At 41.9% G+C, this 23,107-nt stretch overlaps 2 protein-coding genes across 2 annotated transcripts in view; both read left to right on the forward strand.

Annotated features, from left to right (window-relative positions):
• LOC149322048 (dynein axonemal heavy chain 9-like) overlaps positions 1–5,832 on the forward strand; it is a 75,464-nt gene extending 69,632 nt beyond the window's left edge. Inside the window, exons 22-24 of the mRNA XM_089522058.1 lie at positions 3,795–3,947; positions 5,548–5,673; positions 5,797–5,832. Coding sequence (XP_089378184.1) covers positions 3,795–3,947; positions 5,548–5,673; positions 5,797–5,832 — 315 coding nt within the window. The remainder of the gene's footprint in view (positions 1–3,794; positions 3,948–5,547; positions 5,674–5,796) is intronic.
• Positions 5,833–8,562: 2,730 nt separating this feature from the next.
• On the forward strand, positions 8,563–18,314 carry LOC149322049 (dynein axonemal heavy chain 9-like). Its single transcript, XM_089522196.1, has 4 exons — positions 8,563–8,718; positions 14,282–14,442; positions 16,743–16,899; positions 18,221–18,314. The coding sequence occupies exons 1-4, from the start codon at positions 8,563–8,565 to the stop codon at positions 18,269–18,271; spliced, it is 525 nt and encodes a 174-aa protein (XP_089378322.1). The 3' UTR covers positions 18,272–18,314.
• The last annotated feature ends 4,793 nt before the right edge of the window (positions 18,315–23,107 follow it).

Here is a 23,107-nt window from a genome sequence, read left to right on the forward strand (position 1 = left end):
GGCACCCTGATTGCCCTTTGCTCACCCTGATCGCCCTTTGCATCCTTCCTCCAGCTCCTGCCTCCTCCTCCTCCTCCATTACCCCTGATCGCCCTTTGGCACTCTTCCTCCGGCTCCTGCCTCCTCCTCCATTACCTCCGATTGCCCTTTGCATCCTTCCTCTGGCTCCTGCCTCCTCCTCCTCCGTTACCCCCAATCGCCCTTTGCATCCTTCCTCCGGCTCCTTCCTTCCACTCCTCCTTTTCCGATGAAGGAGAGGGAATGTTCTGTCCACTGCCCTCCCTCTGACCTAAATCCCTCCCCTGAACTTGCCCCGATCATGATCGGGGGCAAATTCATATTTGCCAAACTTGTTTCCCCCCCAAAAAGATACAGCTTTTACTAGGCTTCCAAATGACCCGGAACGGGTGTGCAAGCCTCTGATTTGCTTGTGGGAGATTCGGGGCGAATATGAACTTCACGTGCATAATTCGGTTCCTGATCCAGGGTAAAAGGTAGTCTGAATGGCCCCTGAAAAAATCACTACTATTCTTTATCAGCTGGTTTTTTTTTTTAAAAAACAGCAACAATCTACTGAACTCAAAAGTACTTTTTCACAGATTCACAGAACATGAGAGCAGAATCTTTGACCGTCTAAGTGTTTTTGGCTACTGCTTCTATATTCCTTTACCAAACTGGCTGAGGATTTTGGGAGCTGTAGATTCAAAATGTCTCAAAGGCCACAAATTCACTAAATCTGCTTTAACGGCAGGAACCCAAACCCCTTCTAGTAACTCTAATTCTTGTTTTAGTACTTCTACTACTACTGTTGTAGCATCCATTTCTCTTCTGTATCCAGCAACCTATGCGATCCCTTTAATTTCTTTTTTGGCAGAGACTCCACTTCTAAAGGGTTAGGATGAAGTAGTAGTTGGCAAACACCATTCACACACCCACGAGAGGCATATGAGGTTTGCAATGACATACTTGGGCATTTTGACACCCTGGACAAATCTCTGAGTGAAACTGTTTCCCCAGTTTTTTGTATGGCATGTTTTTAGTGGCATTGATGCCTCTGTACCTGTTACTGCTTGCAGTGAACCTGCTTTCACCATATTGTTTGTAATCATGTACAATGCATATGTAAAAACCCATTCCAGAACGTAAAGCAGGACACATGCTTCTTACTCCTCCTAATGTGAGGGTGCCCACAATCTCATTTTTGAGTTGAAGAAGTCAAAAACTAGCTTTTGCCAAGTTGGACGAACATTTCCTCAGTGGCATTAGGATTCCTAGTGAGGTTTTTTTTTAATGTTACAGGGGCGGGATACAGACTGGCAAAAAGGGGTGTGTTCATGACATGATGAAGGTAGAGCCTTCAGACGGCCCTTACCTGAATGCCGCCATGAACACGCCGCCCGCACGCCCCAAGCGGGAAGAAGCGGCATTAAAAAGGTGCTGCTTTTCCCCGCTTCTTTTCTGTATGATGCGCAGCTGCGCAGCTCCGTCTGTAAGCTGCTGCACCGGTACGCCAGAATTGTTACGCTGCTAATTTAAGTTGCCCATTTAAAAGCTCCGTGTCTGCTGGGTCACATAATGAGTCGGGGTCCTGGAACATGCGCAGTTTGCAGTCAGGCTTTAATTGCAGCGTCAGCTGCCATGCAGGTGTGGAAGCTGCAGCACAGCTGCAGCGCATTTTAAGACTCGTAACCCTAACCCTAACCCTAACCCTAACCCTAGAGCAACATGTACGCATGCGCTGCTAGAATCGGGGAAATTTTGGAATTTAAAGTGAACCCCTACACACATTCCTGTGCCATTTTCACCTAACAATAAAAAAACCCTAAAACTTTAAATATTTACATATGTACAAGGGAGGTGATGGGGGATGGCAGGGGGACAGCGGTGGCAGCGGCGACAGCTGTGGCTGTGCATTGCAGATTCAGCAAGAGCGCGGGGACCAAAGGAGAGGAGGCATCCATGATGCTGGTGACATTGGCAACGTGCAAGCGGACAAGGATGCCAACACCAGCTGATCACCAGCTGGCAGGAGACCACTATTGTTCTTGGGCAGGGCGAGGGAAAAAGTTTTAAAGGGGCTTGGGCGCTTTAAATGTGCACATAAGCTTTCTGCCGCCGCTGCTGAGCGCCGCAGCTGCACAGCTGTGCATCCGCCAGCCGGCAAAAGAAAAAAAAAAGCCCCGTTTTTGGCCGCCCGTGCAGAAGCTGCCTCTCTCTTTGCAGCGTCCTCCGAGGCGGCGGTTTGGAAACTGCGGGTCAGAAACGGCCCCAGGTGAGGTGTCTTCACTACCCCCCATGTGGAAGCCCCATCACCTGAGCCACGGGGCGGGCGGTCTGGAGGCTCTGCATTCAGCAGAATACACCTCCAAGACGTCTTCCCCTACCCGTCTGTATCCCGCCAGGATGATGTTTCCATCCAGTTCCCTTTAATAAGAATTAAAACTGTTAGAGCAAGATGGAGGAAACTGAGCCTTTTAGAGATTATTGGACTCCACCTCTTAAAATCCCCAGCCAGCATGGTCAATAGCTAGAGATGGATGGAGCTGGATTCCAGTAATGGCCCTTGTTGTAGAGTGAGGAGCATATATTGTAGAGTGAGGAGTGAGGAGCATATGTTATGTTTGTGAACAGCTATGAACTGATCAACAGAGGTGTTCCTTCATGTCACGGTATGACTGAAAAGTTATTTTGTGGTGGTGGAAGAAGAGAGTGAAATGTTACTCACTAATACTACATAAACTGAATACTTATCTGCATTTATCCAAACTCTATTCTTATTTTGTATTCGAGTAATATTCTTGAACTCAGTATAATGTTAACTTTGTGTTACTAATGGCTTTTTCATATGCACAAAGTGCAAAAGGGAGGGGAATTATATCCTCTGGTGGAGGTTGCATCTTAGGTACTCGTTGGGCTCAAGACCATGTTTAATCAGTGTTGCAAAATGCAGCAGTAAGATACAGAAACTCAAAAGAGAAATATTGCTTTGAAAGGCTCCCTGGTATAAAAAGGCATTGTTTGAGCTGTGCCTGTTATTCCTTGTTTAAAGCGATTTGCTTGAAAATCAAAATAAATGTCAAGGAGAATCAAATATGGATAAACCTGTGGCCTTTCTATTGTTGGCTTTGAGTTCTGTCTGCCGATTCCAGGAGGAGGATTAAATACATAACAGTTTATCTTGGTGGGCCCAGTATTGAACTTATCACGATTTAAGTGCAATTGAAAGCTTTAGGGGACAAGTTGGTGGAGAATGAGGATGCTTTATATACATTTCATCAAATAGAAGGAGGCATGTTTTGTACATAAAAGAGGCTTTATTTCAGGATTGTACAGAGTTGGTTCTGTAAGCTCCTGAATGCCAATTATGACTGCTGGGCCTTTCACAAAATGTAGGTCTCTGAGAGAAATAGTATTAACTAAGAACAATGGACAGTTAACATATGTGTGTCTGTGTGCCTTCAAGTGGCCTGTCAACTTATGGCAACCCCATGATTTTCACAGTTTTCTCTTACACAAGCAATACTCAAAGATGATTTGTCATTGCTTTCAGTATCTTTTTCTTTGATTCAAAGCTTTTACAAGAACAGTTGGGAAAAATTACTTTTTGGACTTCACCTTCCAGGGTCCCCTAGTTACCATGGCCACTGAGAGGTTCTGAGAGTTTGTAGTCAAAAAAGTAACTTTTCCAAGCTCTGGACAATAGTATGGTCACTTGAGAGACCAGCAGAGAGTAAGAGCTCTTGTGTCTCAGCTGGGACTTAATCTTTCATGCTCTGACCTATTTCATTTTTCAGGTTCAGCGCCATCTTTCAAAACTCTTTGACAATATGGCCAAGCTGAAATTCCAGGTGGATTCTGACCAAACTCCAAACAATCTGGCCTTAGGGATGTACAGCAAAGAGAAGGAATATGTTGATTTCAGTGAACCATGTGACTGCAGTGGTCAGGTGAGAAAAACCACATCAGGAAACCATGCTGCTTCTGTGAATGAGATTGTTGAGTATTATGGTTCTCTAAAGAGAAGTAGAAATACATATATGAGTATTTTTGGTGTGTTTCTGGGGCTGTGGGAGACAATGATTAGTCAAGCATAATAGAAAATATATTAAATTATTTTTAAATGTAACTTCATTTTACTGGACTATAAGATTTGGGGGGGCTTTAGAAGACAGCATCAGTGTTTTGACATGAGCCCAGAAGATCTTAAGGTTAGATTATCGTTTCCCCTAACATTTCTCCACCAAATAAAAATAATATAATACGAAAGAAAGGGGACATAATGACCTCTTAGTTCTTATTGTCAGCTATATTGTCAGTGAAAATTAACATCTATAGAACTGCAAAGACATCATGTGTGTGTGGTGTGTGCAACAATGCCAGGACATAGATAAATGTCCTCGAGGCCAGACATCAAGATGTGGATTCTGTACTTACACCTGTGTGGAGGTGACTCGGCACAGTGAGGTAATGTACTGGAGTGGTTACATCAGCCAAGGATATATAAGGCTGTGTCTAAATGTAAACAATGTAGATTACAATAGTGGGTTACGGAGTAGTTGTTGAGTAAGAGCTGTTGAGAGTCAGAGAGGAGCTTTGTTTTGTTTGTACAGCTCCTGCTTCTGTATACAGCTTCTGCTTAGCACTTATAAATATATCTCATCACCTTTGAGCTGTCTGGTCAGCTTCTTCATTCTTCATTCCACAGTGGTATCTAAGTGGCTGGGTGTAGATACTGATATCTCATTCAACCTCGTTACCAGTGTGACACTTATGACCTATAAAGCCCTATATGACATATGCCAAACTATCTGGAAGACCATATCTTGCTATACAAGCCTACCCAGGTTTTAAGTTCTTCAAGGGAGGGCTTTCTCTTGGTCCCACCATCTCTGCAGGTATGGCTGGTGAAGACCTGGGAAAGAGCCTTCTCAGTAGTTGCTCTCACGCCCTGGAACTTTCTGCCAAGGGAGGCTTGGTTGGCCCCTTTCCTGCTCTCCTTACTAGGCCAAAACCTTTCTGTTTAAACGGGCCTTCAGTTTTTAACTGCAGTGGGTAGGTTTTAATGTGTTTTTAATTGTTTTAAACTAACATTTTAATTGGTTTTTAGTGAATGTTTTTTAAGTTTTTGTATTTCAGAATGTTTTAGCTGTATTATTCTAATGTAGGGTGTGAGCTGCTTTGGGCCCCTTATGAGTAAAAGGTGGGGTGTAAATTAATTAATCAATTAAATAAAATATATTCTCTGTTGAATCTTGTGATGCTATAAAGACTGGCAAGTTTTATTTGGAATAAGCTATCAGGGACTTGAGCCCACTGTCTTAGATGCACAGAGTGCTCTCTAGTCCAGCATCCAGGCTATAGAACATGGGTTCCTTCATGTGCCACACAAAGCCAGGAAGGAAGACTGGGACAGCTCAAGGTGGGGCAATGCCTGCATTCTCATGGTGATACTGGGGAACAAATTCCTTTTGTAATTCCGAAGAAGAAGGAGAAATCCTCTTTGGGGGAGAAACCTAGATGATAAATGCCTTTCTCTTCCTCTTCTAGGTGGAGAACTGGCTGAACCGTGTGCTGGACCACATGCGAGCTACAGTGAGACATGAGATGACTGAGGCTATAGTGGCTTATGAAGAAAAGTCAAGAGAGCAGTGGCTTTTTGACTACCCTGCACAGGTATTGCCTCTTTCCATCTTCCTCTGAATGAACCATTGTGTGTTGGATGCTTGTTCAGGAAATATCACTTATCCTTTAAACCTGAGCATCTGACACCTCTGCTACCCGTGGGTGCTCTTCCAGGTAATGATCAGCAACATTTGTTCCCAGAGTCAGTGAGGCATGCTGCTTATTAAGAGGTGGTGTTGTTTTCATTTTTTTTTTTTGGGGGGGGGAGTGCCTCTGCTTGTTAATGCCAGAGACTGTCTGTTGTTTGGCACTGGTCTGTGGTGCTGCAGTTCAGAGATGAAGAGCAGGGGCAAAGGATCACAGTGGCTTAGAGAATCCTATGAACATAAAAGTAAATACACTTTGTAGTAGTCATAGATCACTAGCACATGAGCCCTATGGGTGAGAATAAGGAGAATAGAACAACAACAACAAAATCATTCCATATTTCAAATAATTCAGAAGTGGATAAGAAATGGAAGACTGGAAAAAATGAAGACCAGTGGTAAAGTTTTGACAGATAAATTTCAAACATCTTTCCCCTCTACAAACACTGGCTCTGATTTAATAGTTCTTGAATGAGGTCAGTGCTATAAGAATCAGGTTGCCAGTGACTAAAGATTATCAGATGGTTTTACAGCTCAGAGTAAGAAAAGGAAAGCTATTTCCTCTAATAGAGGCTTGGTGAAAATGGTTTCTCCTTTTTAAAAATATATTCAGCAGAGGTAGTTTTTCTAGTCTGGCAATCTAAATTTGATTTAGTTATTGGACACTAGGGGAAAAATCTAGGTGGTTTTTCAGCCCAGTTTTTAGAAGCCTGGAAAATATTTCAGCTTAGGAACCATTTGCACAGCAATATGACATAGGCTTTTCTGTCTATTCTCATTTGTAAATAATTATACCCTCCTGATGATTTACACCACACTCTGCAGTATTTGTTAACCTTCCCTTTTCCTCCTTTGACATTTAAGTAGCAATAATTCTATAGCTCATGCTACTTACGCACATTTTTAATGACATCTCATAGATTACCTGACACAGGTAGCCAACGGGGAATGTCCTTGGAATCAACAATGTTTAAATTTTATTTTATGTCTTGACTATTTGATCTTTTGTGACCATAACCCGGTGGCAATCATGGTCTTTGAGACATTATTCATTTTGAGGTAATTGCTATTTATCTTCTGACTTTTCCTTTCTTTCTCCTGAGGACTTTTTATTTGATAATTTTCCCTCCCATGAAGCCATATTTCCATTAAATAAGGAAACATGAGTTGCTGCCACACTACAGAATTAATTTGGCACTGCTTTTACTTTCATGGCTCAGTGCTGTGGAACCTTGGAATTTGTAGTTTGTTGTGGCACTACAGCTCTCTGATAGAGAGGGCTAAATATCTCACAAAACTACAAACTACACTGTTAGGTGGCTTTGTAATTGGCTTATTGACCAAGCCCAAAGGGTGCTCACCAATCATGGAGAGAGGTGGCTAGTGGAGTGCCACAGGGATTTGTACTGGGCCCTGTGCTATTCAACATCTTTATTAATTACTTAGATGAAGGAATAGAGAGTATGCTGATTAAATTTACAGATGATACCAAATTGGAGGGGTTGCTAATTCCCCAGAGGATAGGATTAAAATTGAAAATGACCTTGGCAGATTAGAGGGCTGGGCTAAAGCTAATGAGATGAATTTCAACAGGGAGAAATGTAAGTTACTACACTTGGACAGAAGAAAGCCAATGTAATTCTTGGTTGTATGAACAGGAGTATAGTGTCTAGATCAAGGGAAGAGATAGTACAGTACCACTGTATTCTGCTTTGGTTAGGCCTCACCTGGAATACTGTGACCAGTTCTGGACACCACAATTAAAAAAAATGTTGACAAGCTGGAATGTGTCCAGAGGAGGGTAACCAAAATGGTGAAAGGTCTGGAAGCAATGTCCTATGAGGAGTGTCTTAGGGAGCTGGGAATGTTTAGCTTGATGAAACGACGGTTAAGAGGGGACATGATAGTTACATTTAAATATCTGAAGGAATGTTATATTGAAGAGGGAACAGGCTTGTTTTCCACAGCTCCAGAGACTAGGACAAGGAGCAATGGGTTTGACATACAGGAAAAGAGATTCCGCCTAAATCTCAGGAGAAATTTCCTGATGGTCACAGCTGTTTGATAGTGAAATGGCTGAATGGCCATCTGTTGGGTGTGCTTTGATTGTGAGTTCCTGCGTGGCAGAGGGTTGGACTCAATGGCCCCTGTGGTTTCTTCCAACTCTATGATTCTGTGATTCTATGAAAATCTGTGTAGCCTTTCCATGGAGAGGAACTTGAAGGCATCTAGGCCTCCATTTCGATGCTCCCTTCAAATGTTTTTAAGAAGAGTCTACTTGATCAGGCCAAATGTTTCTGTAGCCTAGCATTTTCTGTGCACACAGAAACTAACAGATTAGCTGTGGGAAGGAAGTAGCTATTGTTATTTTACTTTTAAATGCAACATTTCCCTCTGCATCTCTTCATGGATATTTTTCTGTCAATGAAATACTATAATGCAATCAGTAGTTAAGTTACATTTTGATGAAAATGCTCTGTCTAATTTTATTTTTTAATCTTTATTCTGTGTACATATTATCTGTTTTATGTTATTTCTTTTAAGATGCAAGCTCTCATTATTTCCAGGAAAAAATGCAGGGTATGATAAAGTGATTGTGTATGTGTGATTGAATGAAACACACACACATGCACACGCACACACTCAAATTAAGTCTGTTCTAGCTGACTTTGAGATGGCTGCTGGTTTGACCCCCCCCCCTCCTTTGAAGGTGGCACTCACCTGTACCCAGATTTGGTGGACCACAGAGGTTGGGATTGCTTTCGCCAGACTGGAGGAAGGCTATGAGAATGCTATGAAGGAGTACTATAAGAAGCAGGTGACTCAGCTGAATACCCTCATCACCATGCTCGTTGGCCAGCTCTCAAAGGGTGACAGGCAGAAGATCATGACCATCTGTACTATCGATGTACATGCTCGAGATGTGGTAGCCAAGATGATCGCTCAGAAGGTTTGTCACACAACACTAACAACAGCCTATATTATTTGTCTTGGAACAATTACAGTCTCCTATTGGGCAGCTTTGGTTTGGCCAGGGAATGCATTGAAGTGACATTGTCACTGCCTTGCTGTGTACATGCATAACAGTTCAGGGTTACGTTTTGCCTGTTATAAAATGATTGAAGTCAAGATGGTGATGGGCTGGTTCTGCTCTGGAAGAGCTGTAGGCTATGTTTTTACCAGGCTTCTTTCCTCTGTGTAGACCTTGGCCTCATCAACTACCACTTCTTTTGTTTATTAAGCCATTTACACTTTGTGTTGGGGAAAAAAGTTAAAATCAGAGAGCTCAAGATACAGCCATTTTGTTGTAAGGTCTTTCCCAGCAACTCTTTATGGAGAAGACCCGAAGAATGGGTCTTTGGGTGCTCCAAAGTTTGTTTGTTCAATTCTGTTTTTATTCATTTTACCTCAAAAGCTGAAAGAAATATATCTTTACCTATATTTATATCTATCTATCTGAAAGAATAGACCTCCTGGGGAAGGTTGTCTAGGAGGCTCTTTCACCCTACATGGTTATAGTGGAGTCTTAAACCGTGTTAAGTGTGCAATTGGGGGGAAGATTATCACACCGCCTTGTGCTTATCCTGTTCTTCCATCTGTAAACAGAAATGGTCCTGTCATTCCTGTATTAACTCCCATTAATACCACATGACAGGCCCATTACTGTTTACAGACAGGAGAACAACAGGATAAGTGTGTGGGGGTGTGATAATCTCCCCCCTGATTGCATGATTAACACAGTTTAACAATGGGAGAAGGGCATTTGTCTCCTCTGTGTGATAAACACCAGCGTGATGGTTCCACTCTGCCATGACTGCATTCTGTGAGGTCCTGGGGGCTTTGTAGTTTGTGATGTCGAAGGCTTTCATGGCCGGCATCCATAGTTTTTTGTGGGTTTTTCGGGCTATGAGGCCATGTTCTAGAAGAGTTTATTCCTGACGTTTCGCCAGCAGCTGTGGCTAACAATTTCAGAGAATGCTGGCATAGAAGAGAGTGGGGTATATATACTGCTGGTTGAGAGGAAGTGAGTTACATGTTAATCTGTATAATGTTCTGTTGTTGAATGGCAAGGCCCCAAGGTGTCTATTTAATTAATGATCCATTGTTTGCTGGCAATCCCCATCACCCTGGGAGATTTTCATTTGTATTTACTGGGTCTTGAGTTTGGTGTCTTTCAGGACTGGTAGCCAAACTTTGGGGTGGTACAGACCGCCCCAAAGGGATCTCCATAGGACTTCATAGGACAGAACCATGGCAGCTAGAGTGGAATCTGAGGCAGGATACAGACCGCCAGAAAGAGGCGGCCGGGAGCTGCCTCTGTTTTGCGCGGCACGGCTATGCCTAAAGAAAAGGAGTGCTGAAAAACAGTTTTAGCGCTGCCGCAAACTGCCTGCGGCGGTGCGAGTACATCACTGCCGTGCATGCCCATCTGGATGGCGCGCAGCAGTGACATCACAGCTGTGCACGCCATGTATACGGCGCCGCACAGCTGTGATGTCTTGGTGACATCCTAGGGTTGTGGGGCGTCTGGAAACGGCACCTCGAGGCAACCCTAGCACATCGCCAGGACGTGCTAAAGGGCCCGTTTGTACAGGGCCATAGTTCTATAGCTATGTAGTGTGAAAAGGCCTTAGGTTTGGGGGGTTCGCTATTATCAATATGCTGATGATAGCCACCTCAGCTTCTCTTTTCCATCTAAAGTCTACCTTCCCTTTCCTTTCTCTGTCTTTCTCTTTTCCATCTGAACCCTGCACTGAAAATCTGAATCAGTGTCTGCTGTTGGTAATGGACTGTATGGGGAAAAATAAATTGAAGCTTAATCAGCTCAGATTTCAGCAGTGAACAGGAATGCTTTTGCATAGTGCTTGAGATGAGCCTCTTCCTTAAAATGTGAGTTCTGAGCATGGTGACATATGCCCTAGTTACATCTTTTTTAGTCTTGTTATTTTAGTGAGTTCTGTTTCTGCTCCTCCTGAGCAGGAGTGGTAGACCCTGAAATCATCTACACTGCCACCCACTGATTCCCTAGTAATTCAGTGAAAAACTTTAGGGGTTCCACTTGCACTTTCTCTGGAGGGGTAATGCCCAGGCCAAGCAAGGCACATGAAAAGAATGTGAGAGACAGGAGTCTTTAAAGGAAAGGCTTTATTCTAAGCAAGACATCTATGTTAGCAAAAGATATCTTCCTTCATGAAAGGCACGTTCCCTATGGGCAGACTTAGGGAATACATGTTATAGAATGGTCTGGATCATTCCAGCCAAGATGATAAAATAAATGTATGCCCTGATGCACCTAAACTAAGCATTCCCTAGCTGTTCAAGAAACAGATGGGATTTGTTGTCCTTGATGTTTATGGGGATAGCTAGGAATCTGTATGCTTTTGTCCAGTCTCAACAAGCTCCCCACCCCATGTGGGAAAGTAGCACCTTCTCCCCAAGTGTGCTTTTGTTCTTCTTTGTTAGACTGTCTCCTGGTCATCTAACACTTTTATTACTTTCCTTGGAAGCATCTGGAAGTTTCTCCCAAGTTGGCCATCTCACTGTTCAGTTGTACTGCAATGATCCCTGATGCTTCACTGTGATGATGTCCCCCCTCCCGATGAAACTGTAAAGCCTACACTTCATTAACCCTTTGTTACCAGGAGGGGTAACCTAGGGATGTTACTTAGATAATGGGATAAGTCTTTGTAGAGTATTCAAAAACCTCTACTGATTCAGAAATGCTAAAACTATATTACTGACAGATTACTAACACCCCTTCCCCTTTTATTCTTTGGGCCATGAATCCAGACACAAGTCAAAATACAGTTGGCCCTTGGAAGTCATGGGAGATCCGTTCCGAACCCCTTCACGAGTTCCAAAACATGTGCATATTCAAAGCCCATAGGCTTGAATGGGGTGTGTGGCCCATTGACGTTAATGGTGGTCACCCCTCCGTGGATCTCAAGTCCATGGACTTCAAGGGGCGACTGTACTGTTTGTTCCAGGAACAATTCAAAATACTAGCTGTGATTTATGAAGTTCTACATGAAATGCAATCAGGTTTTTTGAAGATCATGTTCTTCAGACAGCTGCCTGGATTTTAGCATTCTTTGGAGAGTCACTTCCATTTGTCCTGCCGATATCTGAAGCATGTTTGGATGGAATATGAGAGAGGGCCTTCTAGGTGGTGCTCCCAAGCTCTGGAAATCCTTGCTGAGGGAAGTCAGTCTAGCTCAGGGGCTGACAACTATGGAGGGGGTGAGGTGGGGGCAATTTTTTCACCTCCTCTGGTGGTATTCCGCATGGCAGGAGGTTGGATTAGATGGCCCTTATGGTCCTTTCCAACACTGAGATTCTATGATTTTAGAATCCATAAAACAAAATTTCTGGCTGATTTTCTCACACAATTCTGAGCGCCCCCAGCCCTACTCCAAGTCCTGCACATATCTTGAAGGCCCCCCCACACACACACCAAGAGGACAAAAATGACAGGAATTGGAATTGAGTGAAATATTACTCCCAGTTTGAAATTTGGCTAATTGTTGGGCTGCTGGGCTTTTGCAAGATAGAAGGGGGGAGGGAATTGAGGCGGCAGCATAGACAAAACCACTGCATTTTGCAACAACGTTGAGCCATTGGACTCAGATTGGGAGAGTATGAAAAATTGCCCAGGATTTTTTAAAAATAGTGGAGTCTGTGGCTTTTGGGGGCTTCAGGGGCTGCACTTCGGAGCTCCAAAGGCCACATGCAGCTCCCAGACTGCACTTTGCCCACCTAGCCCCATCTTTGATAACATTTTACCAGCAGGCCAGGATATTTTTTATTGACTATGGCCCATAGAGTGATGCACTGAAACTGCCTTCAGCTGTTTGTTATTATAGCTTTGATGTTTTACATGCCTTGGCTCTATATTTATTTTGTTTTAGTGCTGTTTTTCATGTTACTATATTATAATATAGTATTGGATCCCAATTTGGGAGAAAAAATGCAGGATATAAGTTCAACAAATAAACAAACAAACAAACAAACAATGCCTTGACTCCCTTTTGGTAGAAATGTGGGATATAAATTTAATCCGACTCCCCAGAGATATAGAAATTGAATTAACATTAAAAAAGCCACCAAAACAAAGTGAATCATTGAGATAGTAGCAAATGGAGAATTTTATGTGAGAGGACAGCTTTTGAATGCCAGATCCAAAGAACAGCTTTAGGCACACTCAAAGACTTGAGCATCCACCTTGACTCAGTTTGCCAGTTTGTAAGATTAAATATCCTTCCATCTGCTGTACTGGAAGGCAGATTTAAAAAGATACCATACCAATGCCGCTCTGCTCTTGTGGCTCTGAAGAAATTAAATCTATTAACCATATTCTCCTTTGTTGCTCCCTTTATTCTGAACAACGTGCCCTGTTTATAACCCTGTTTATTCAACAGTTTCCTGGCAGGTAGGAGAAATTTTATGTGGACTATCTTCTTGCAGACAGCAGTGACTATGTAACTACCAAAGTTGCTAAATTATTTGCAGCTGCTATTATTTGTTGTAAAAACTTTTTAAAACAGATGCAGTAAATTACTATAACTTCTTCCGGTGATACTCTGATAGTAGATAGTCAATTATCTTTGTTATACTCATATATTTAATATACTGTTAAATCCATTTAGGTGCACGACTCTGGATTTTATCCTTGACATTTAAATGTACAGTGCGCCTGTGTCATATGCGGGCACACTATACGTGGATTTGAGCATACGCACGGGAACGCGTGGGGTGCAAGGGGCGTCGCGTCCCATTGGAATGAATGGGGCGCGCGCTTGTGGTGTGTGTGTGCTGCTGCGCCACCACGCTACCACATGCACAAGCCCATTTATTCTAATGGGGCTTGAGCATGCACGGAATTCGGCTTACGTGGGGGGGGGGGGGTTTCGGAATGGATCCCCTGCATAAGCCGAAGGCGCGCTGTGTGTGTGTGTGTGTGTGTATATATATATATATTCATATGAAATGCTAGACTATGTTGTTTCCAATGGATGCAATGCAATGTAATTTTTGTAAACATTTTATTATTTTGTACTGGCTGTGTTCCGTAATAAATTATTGTTATTGTTAGTTTTCCAGTCCAGAATGACTCATGGCCTTTCGGAGTATTGCACAATGTGCTTTTGGAACTTTGCTATGCCATGAAGTGCCATGGGCTACTGTTTGAGAATCAGTAGATCCAAGTATGGAGATACGTTGGGCCTACAGAAGTAGTTGCATGTTCTTTTGTTCGTAGTTGAGTCCTGCTGGTTCTACTTATAATTCATTTCTCCCTTTTCATTCTGTAGCCCCATTACTTTGGCAGCTTGCCTCTTCTAGTGTATACAGGTACACCAAAACTATGTGCAAGGGGGAGCTGCATGAGGATGAGTATTGAAGAGGACCTGTGTGGGCCAACCGCAGTGTGGGTTATTATTACACCTATGATCAGGCGGGACTTTTTGTCCTCTCCATGGCTGTTTTATATTAATTTTTCCATTCTGCTCTTGTAGGTTGACAATGCACAGGTGTTTCTTTGGCTGTCACAACTCCGTCATAGGTGGTCAGATGAGGAGAAGCACTGTTATGCAAACATTTGTGATGCCCAATTCCTTTATTCCTATGAATACCTTGGGAACACACCACGCCTAGTCATCACTCCTCTCACAGACAGGTGAGAGCATGGAAAGCTTTACATCAGAGAAGATGAGTGATATCCTTTTGGAATGCCTGGGAGAGTTGGGAGTTGGAGGCACTGCTTTGCAGTGGTTCCAATCCTATCTCTTAGGTAGACCCAAAGGGTGAGGCTTGGGGACAGCTGCTCTTCAAAAAGAGAAATCTGGCGTCCCCCAGAGCACCATTCTGTCCCCAATGCAATTCCATATATATATATATCAAGCCACTGGGAGAGATCATCTGGAGACATGGGGCAGGGTGTTATCAGTATGCTGATGACACCCAGATATACCTCTCCATGTCTCAGATGACAATATTGACCAGGAATGGCATCTTGCCTATCAGCGAATGCCTTAAAGTGGTAATGGACCAGATGAGGAAAAACAGACTGAAACTGAATCCAGATAAGAGGGAGGTACTTGATGTTGGGAACCCTAATACAGGTATAGGGATAAGTCAACCAGTCCTGGACGGGGTCATGCTCCCCTTAAAGGACTGCGTTCGCAGCTTGGGAGTGCTTCTAGACTCGTCACTTCTAATGTCAAATCAGATGAATGTGACAGTCAGGAGTGCCTGTTATCAGGTTTGGCTGATATGCCAGTTGCGTCCTTTCCTGGAACTGATGGACCTGGCAACAGTATTACATGCGCTGGTAACCTCATGACTTGATTTCTGTAATGCACTCTATATGGGGCTACCTTTATAACTAGTCTGGAAACTTCAACTGGTTCAAAATACGGCAGCCAGATTGGTCACCAGGACAGCTAGAAGTGACCATAAAGCATCTATATTGAAATCTCTTCACTGGCTGCCTATTAGTTACTGGGTACAGTACAAGGTGTTGGTAATGACCTTTAAAGCCCTTCATGACCTGGGTCCAACCTACTTGCAGGATCGCATTAAGGTCCTCTGGGAAAAACTTACTGCAACCAATAAAGACCAGACTGGCTGCGGTCACCCAGAGGACCTTATCAGCTGCTGCTCCCAAAGTTTGGAATGGCCTGTCAGAAGAGATCCGAAACATTACCAATCTTGACAGCTTTACAAAAGCTGTCAATATGGATCTCTTCTGACAGGTCTTTCCAGAATAACTCACTCAGTCACCCTTGACATGGTCACCATACAGAATATCTTATGTACCCATCTCTTTGTTGTTGCTGGATTATCTGATTGTTTTAATAATTGGGTGTCACTTTATTCTTATAAGGGAATTTTAATTGTTGTGCTGGTGCAGGGATAATGGGTTTTATTCTATATTGTTGTATTTTTACTTCTATTGTAAGCTGCCCCATCCAGATGGAGAGGTGGGATATAAATAAATTATTATTATTATTATTATTATTAATCTTTGGGAAATGGCCAGGTATAAATGATGAAGTTTGATGATGATGTTGGTGATGGCACCAGCCACAGAACAACATAGCTTTGTGGGCTGTGGGAACATGTTTTTCTCTTTGCAAAAACCTGGTCATCTGTGAATTCACACAAATCCCACCCATCCTCCCCTCAGTTGTGTCCTGCTCACTTTTTTCCTTATGATGCTGCTATATGGCATCCTTATGGAACTGAGAAAGGGCGGGAAGACTGGGGCCTTATATAGGGGATGGGCAGAGCTACTGCCAAAAAGTCTTCCCTAGTGATTCCAGAAAGTTCTGAAGCTAAGTGCGCAGGTGCAGAATAACCCATTTGTGTGAATTCACAGATGATCACTTGAAGAATTACAGTTACAGGTAAGCAACCTGTCCTTTCTGAAGCATATTTGATTTTGCAGTTCCTGTGCATCATAAGGATGGGTCCTTCTCATTCCAATACATTTCTAGCTAATACATTTTCTGTTTTTTTTTAAAGCCAGGAAGAGGAGCCACTGCAGTAAAATATTTTAAAAAATGTGATTTGTGAGGTAGGCCTCCAAGCCACAGTGCCTTAAAGAAGGTAACCATTAAGATTAGCATAAATTTGAAAACTGAGCTGCTTAATGTTCCTTCCTGGCATTGTGTGGACTGAGGAAAATGTTTCAGGTTTCACCTACACCATGGAAGATAGAGCACATCCAGTATAATTTACCTGCAGCACAGACTGAAGAACACTCTGGGTTCCTTTGGTTCCTTTGGTTCACTTGGCCCCCACAACATTCATAAGTTACTCAGTCTTCCATGATTTGCTTGGAGTCTGCATTGTTCCTTTATAAAGATATGTAAGAAAGAAGTGCAAATTCTCAGTTGACTGCTCTGCAGCTTGCTGGATTAGGTACTATGGACTTGACTCTTATCCTTTCCTCCCCCTGTTTGAACATGGAAGGTGCTATATCACCCTCACTCAGTCCTTGCACCTCACTATGAGTGGAGCTCCTGCTGGGCCAGCCGGTACTGGGAAGACTGAGACCACCAAAGATCTGGGCCGAGCTCTTGGCATCATGGTGTATGTTTTCAATTGTTCAGAGCAAATGGATTACAAGGTAATGGTTGAGAAACTGCATTTCTGGAGGAATGTAGGCAAAACGAAAGAGAGTTTAACTTTCCCAAGGGTTGTTGCAGAAGTGGCAGTTTTCTTCTGTTGTTCCTGTGTAGAAAAGTATAAAGCTTTATCCTGAAAAAGTAGCATTCTAATATGAGGAGGACAAGACATCTACAACTATACGGAAATCTAAATAACTATAATTATTGCTACATTTTGCAGAGGGAGAGTAACTGTATTAAAGGTTGATTTTGATAAATTGCCAGTTCACATATTTTACATTATTTCTTTTTTTCTTATTGTTGAGGCATTACCCCACTGGGAAATTCTCCTCCACAAACTGCTATTAAATGAATAGTAAGGGCTCAAAAATATTACCATATTCTTTACCTATACACCCATGTCTCTCTTTTAAAAAAATAAAAAATAAAACTGAACTCTTCTGTGCAGATTTCTTCCCCATGGCTCTTTTTGCTCCTTATTCCAAATGACAGTACCTTACTGTCTGTTCTGTGTCAAGTTCCTTGTTTTTAAGAACTCTTGCTTAGGTTCTTGTTCTTGGTTCCCCTGTTTCAGAAACAGTTTTGGGGACCCACCAGTGGAAGTTAGACATTGTGAAAGAGTTGCTTTCAGCAGTTAACTTGGAACCTTATTGCATGACAAAAGAAAGCTGAGACGCAGAGAGAGAGAGAGAGAGAGAGAGAGAGAGAGAGAGAGAGAGAGAGAGTTTTCTTGTTGCCTTGCTGCATGCAGTTGTAGCATTTCCATTCTCCTTCCAGAAAGAAACAGTGGTAAAAGCATGCTTTTTGCCAAACAGATTTTTCCATAACAACAAAAGACACACTTTTACAACTGTCTTCCTCAGGAACAGAACAAAAATGCTTCAACAGCATGCTTTCTTTTGTCATGTGATAAAATTCTTGGAAATAAAGCTACCTCTCACCTGCTTTGGCTGTATTGCTGCTGAAACTTGATGTTGGCAGCCCAGGCAACCAATGTCAGGGTCTGCCAGACCTCAAGCTTGAGAGATCTGCTTTGTTTCTCTCTCTCTCTCTCTTTCAGTAGGATTGCAGGATCCCGCAACAGAAGCCAGGTTAAAATACAAATAAAGAACAGAATGCCTCTCTCTCTCTCTCTCTCTCTCTCTCTCTCTCTCTCTCTCTCTCTCTCTGTGTGTGTGTGTGTGTGTGTGTGTACACAGATGCATATACATATACATACATATATTCTATCCAGAAATTTTATTTTTAGTAGAAGATCTGATATCACAAAATTTTTCTTTCACAAAAATTCACTTTGTTTCTTCTTTATGTTTTAATAAGCACTTTATTGAACTAACTGGATGGATCATCACTCCTTCCCATTTGATCTAAGAGAGCAGCTCCAGAGATCTTCCTTCATCTATTTGGGCTCAGAGTTATTCCAGGCAGCCAGATGGCAGCTGATCATCACCAATAATCTTTAAGTGAGAGTGTTGTGCACATGTAATAATAATGTACAATACAGAATCTCATTCACATTCAGCGCCACTGTCATTTGCTTCTGTCTTCAGTTCTGCTTACTGCTCTTTAATAAGTGCCTACAGAACTTCCTAAATTGCTTACAAGTTTGGAAATAGATTATACACTTTTTATTGAAATGAATTCTTTAGGTAATTTTGCTATTGTCTGTCTATGTTGCAGTCTTGCGGGAACATTTACAAAGGCCTTTCTCAAACTGGTGCTTGGGGCTGTTTTGATGAGTTCAACAGAATCTCTGTAGAGGTTCTGTCAGTGGTAGCTGTACAGGTAAGTAACAGCTGCCTTTTCAAGGTAGTACTAAAGGCATATTTTGGGGAAGTGTGAATCATGCTCTTTGAGCTACTTTTTCATTTTATTTTTTATAAAATTTGTTCCTTCCTTTTTTCTGTTGCCAAGTTGTCAAGACAGCAAGTGTTGTTTAATCCAGAACTGGTTTAAATAGAAACATGTCAAAAGAACAATAATGATGAATCTAGGATTCCAGAAATGGGAGAAACTAGCATGCAGAAGACAAAGAAGCTCTTCAGAGATAGTTCATCAGATAGTTTTAAATGTATGTGAATGAGTAATTTTGTACATAGAATATTCAACATAGCAGTTAAGGAGCACTGAATTCTTAATAATCCTAATGGCACATTCCAAGAGATAAGGTGTTTCACATGCACTGGCTGGCTTCACACACTTGTAGAACACTTACCCAAGTGTTTTGGAAAATTATTTTGCACAGAAATACACATTGTTTCCATGTTTTTTTTTAAAATTGAGGATTGCTGTTTTCTGTGTAAAAGAAACAAAAAACCATGGGTTTTGCACATACACAAATCTGTTTTTCTCACAAAAACACATTTTTTGTGCTCAAAACACTATTTTCAGATAAACTTTTGAAGGTTTTTTTGTGTGAAAAATTTCTGTTGGCCAAAGAAGTCCTTTGAGGCTGTATGATCATGACCCATACCTTCCTCACCCATGCCCTAGCCTAGAATATAATGAAGGCCAATTTCTGGTAGGCATATAGTCTTGTAGGGATGCTTGGTGGAAAAAAGAACATTTCCAAAGGAATTCTACCATGTTCTGTTCTTCTAGACGTCTTTAGGCGTAGAATCTTAGTCAGCAGGGGCCTCATGAGCCATTGAGTCAAACTCACTGCTGAGAGCAGGATCTCCAGTTAAAGGATCCCCAGCAGGTAGCTGTCTAACATCTATTCAAGACATCCAGAGCAGGAGACCTCACGACCTCTCTAGACAATTGGTTTCATTTTCAAACTTCTCTAACTGTAAAAACATTCCTTCTAATGTTCACTTGAAATCTAGCCTCTTGTAACTTAAATCCATTAGACATGCTCCTACCCTCTGGGACAACAGAGAACAAGTCTGCCCCCTCCTCTCTGTGACAGCACTTGAGGTATTTAAAGAGTATAATCATGACATCATTCAGTATTTTCTTCACCAAGCTGAACATGCCCAGTTTTTTCAACCTTTCCTCATATCTTTTGTTTTCTATACCTCTTAGTATCCTTTTTGCCCTTTTCTAAACCTGCTCCAACTTGTCTATGTCTTTAATATGAGGCTTCCATAACTGAATGCTGTACTCCAGATGAAGCCTAACCAGTGCAGAATATGGTGAGACTATTATCTCCCTTGACCTGGAAACTATGCTTCTATTAATGCAGGCTAAAATAACATTCACCATTTTTTGTTGCAGCATCACATTGCTGGCTCATGTTCAACTTATGATCAAGAATAACCCCAAGGTCCTTTTTGCATGTAGTACTGCTGAGCCATGTATCCTCCATCCTATACCTGTGCATTTAATTTTTGTTGCCTAAATGTAGAATTTTGCATTTGTCTCTATTAAATTTAATTTCATTTATTTCTCTGCAACTTTCCAGTTTATCAAGAGCCTTTGAATTCTGTTCCTATCTTCCAGTGTATTGGCTACTTCTCTGTATCATCCGCAAACTTGGTTAGGATTCTCTCCCTCCTGTCATCTTAAGTCATTGATAAAAATGTTGAACAGTAATAGCCCTAGGACAGAACCTTGAGATACTCTACTCAAGACCTGCTTCTAGTATGAAGTACAGCCAATGATGATGACTCTTTGAGTATGATTTTCAAGTTAATTATGGATCCATCTAATGTTGTTTCTGTCTATTCCATATTTAATCAGTTTACTAATCAAAATATTATGGAAGACCTTATCATATTTTTGCTGAAAACTAGATAAATGACATGCATAGCATTCCCACCATCTGCTAAACTAGTGACCTGATCAAAAAAGATATCAGGTCAATTCAGCAGGGTTTGTTCTCGACAAACCCATGTTGGCTGCTATAATCACTGCATTTTTGTCAAGATACTGCAGACAGACTTCTGTATAAACCATTCCAATATTTTTCCTGATACTGTGGGTAAGCTTTTGTTGCTTCTTGAATCCCAAGCCAGTCTCAACTCATTTTGAGTTTTAGCTTTCCTTACACCTTTCCTGCAAACTTGGGTTACATATCTGTATTTTTCCTTAGTGATGTGTTCTTCCTTCCATGCCTTATACATGTTCTTTTTTCTTTTGACTTCCTCCAAATTATTGTACAGCCACACTGGCTTTTTCAGAATTTCCCATTTATATTTTCCCTTGGAATTATTTGTGATTGTGCTTTTAGCAGCTCCTTCTTCAAGAATTCCTATCCATGCTGACTGTATTTTTCTTTTAGCCTCTCTAGCCATCAGATTCTGCCCTATATTTCCCTGAGTTTGATACATCAGCTTTTCTGAAATCCAAGATTTGTGTTGGACTATTCTTTGGCTGGTCACAAATTGTACCAAAAGTACCAACTACATACTTTGATTTCAGTGACCTCTCTGTTGGTTAGGATCAAGTCCAGGACTACTGATCCCCTTATTCCTTCCTCCACCTTTTGAAAGAGGAAATTATCTGCAAGGCACATAAGGAATTTGTTAGAGAGCCTATGCTTAGCAGAGTTAGTCTCCCAGCAGATATCAGGATAACTGAAGTCCTCCATAAATGCCAGTTTTTGCATCTTGGAGATTTCTGAGATTTGTTTCTGAAAAGCATCATCCATCACCTCATCTTGCTTTGGTAGCCTATAGTAAACTTGTACCACAATGTTTTTTTATTTCTTTCTACATTAATCTTTATCAAATGCTCTCAGTTGGTCCAGTTTGATCACTCACATAGATTTCTGTACAAGTGAATTTGTCTTTGACATAGAATGTTGCTCACCCTCCTTTTCTTCCTTGTCTGTTCTTTTTGAACAGATCAGAGCTTTCAGTTGTTACACATGGTCCATCTGCAGGGCTTTGGTTCTGCCCCTCCCCACAGATGAGCAAAACTGAGGATGGTTGCACCCCATTTTATTCAATGGTGGCAGTGTGGGCACAGCCATGCTAGCATGTCCAGTGTGCATGCACTATCATTAAATAAAATGGGTTGTTGCAATCAGTGAGTGCTCAAATCTGTGGATAATTGGAACAGTGATATGGCAGACCCACTGTATTCCAATAATGGGAGTCATCCCATGAGATCTTTGTTATACCTATAAAGTCATATTTACTTTCCTGCACTAAGACTTCAAGCTTGTCCTGTTTGTTTCCCTAATTCTGTGCATTGGTATATAGCCATCTAAAGCCTTGTTTGTTCACATATTTTATTTTACTGGGAATTTTATTGTGGCTCCCATCCTCTCCCTCAGCTTCTCCTCTAGAATTTACATCCTTATATTAGAGCTTGCTTTTGGACAGATGTTTAATAGCAATAGCAATAGCAAATACATTTCTATACCGCTTATCAGTGCACTGAAGCACTCCCTAAGCGGTTTACAAAGTGTAAGCCAATTGCCCCCAACAATCTGGGTACTCAGTTTAGCCACCTCGGAAGGATGCAAGCCTGAGTTGAGCTTGAGCCCTTTTTCTGGTATTGAACTCGCAACCTTGCGGTTTGTGAGTGAGTGGCTGCAGTACATGCATTTAACCACTGCGCCACCAGGGCTCATTGCTTATGTTTAAGCTATCTCCAGTCTCCTAATAATTTAGTTTAGAGCCTAGATTCAACATGCTTTTGCCAAAGATATTCTTCTCAGTCTTCGTGAGGTGCAGCCCATCTACTGCCAGTAGTCCTTTGTGTACAAAGTGAAGACGATGCTCCCAGAATCCGAACTTCTCTTGTTGACACCATCTGTGTAGCCAGTCATTCACTTGCAGTGTCTTCCTGTCCCTTTGTGGTCCTCGATCATTCACTGGTAGAACTGAAAATAACACCACCTGATTCCCTAAACCTTTCACCTTCGTTCCCAGGACTTCGTAGTCTGAGGTGATCTAGTTAAAAGTATTCTTAGGGTTGTTGGCTCTCCATGAATGAGGAGAAAGGAGTACTGATCTGTGTTCTTGATAAACTTCAGAAAGTTGCCAGTAACATCCCAAATGTGTGCACCAAGGAGATGGCACACTTCCCAATTCACCTTGTCAGGCTGGCACAGAGTTCCTTTTGTACCCCTGAGCGATAAGTCCCTACCACCAGCACCCTTCTTTTTGCTGCAGTTAGTGGTTAAATTAATTTTTTCCTCATCTTTCAGTGTCTCCCGTTGCTGGTTTCCTGTTTGGACATCTTCACCAACATTATCTTCATGAAGATGTAGGAAGCAATCCCTTAATTTGAGTGGTTCTGAATCCCTTGTTT

This window comes from Sceloporus occidentalis, unplaced genomic scaffold (assembly GCF_023333645.1).
Source record: "Sceloporus occidentalis isolate IW3139 unplaced genomic scaffold, rSceOcc1.0.p SCAF_1, whole genome shotgun sequence".
NCBI classification, from domain to species: Eukaryota; Metazoa; Chordata; class Lepidosauria; order Squamata; family Phrynosomatidae; genus Sceloporus; species Sceloporus occidentalis.

Bases quoted from the DNA above. Each gene is read 5' to 3' on its own strand.
- LOC149322049 (XM_089522196.1), top strand. From the start codon at position 8,563: ATGAAGGAGTACTATAAGAAGCAGGTGACTCAGCTGAATACCCTCATC. The intron at 14,443-16,742 runs GTGAGAGCATGG...TGAACATGGAAG, and splicing joins ATCACTCCTCTCACAGACAG to GTGCTATATCACCCTCACTC. The intron at 16,900-18,220 runs GTAATGGTTGAG...TGTTTTAATAAG, and splicing joins CAGAGCAAATGGATTACAAG to CACTTTATTGAACTAACTGG.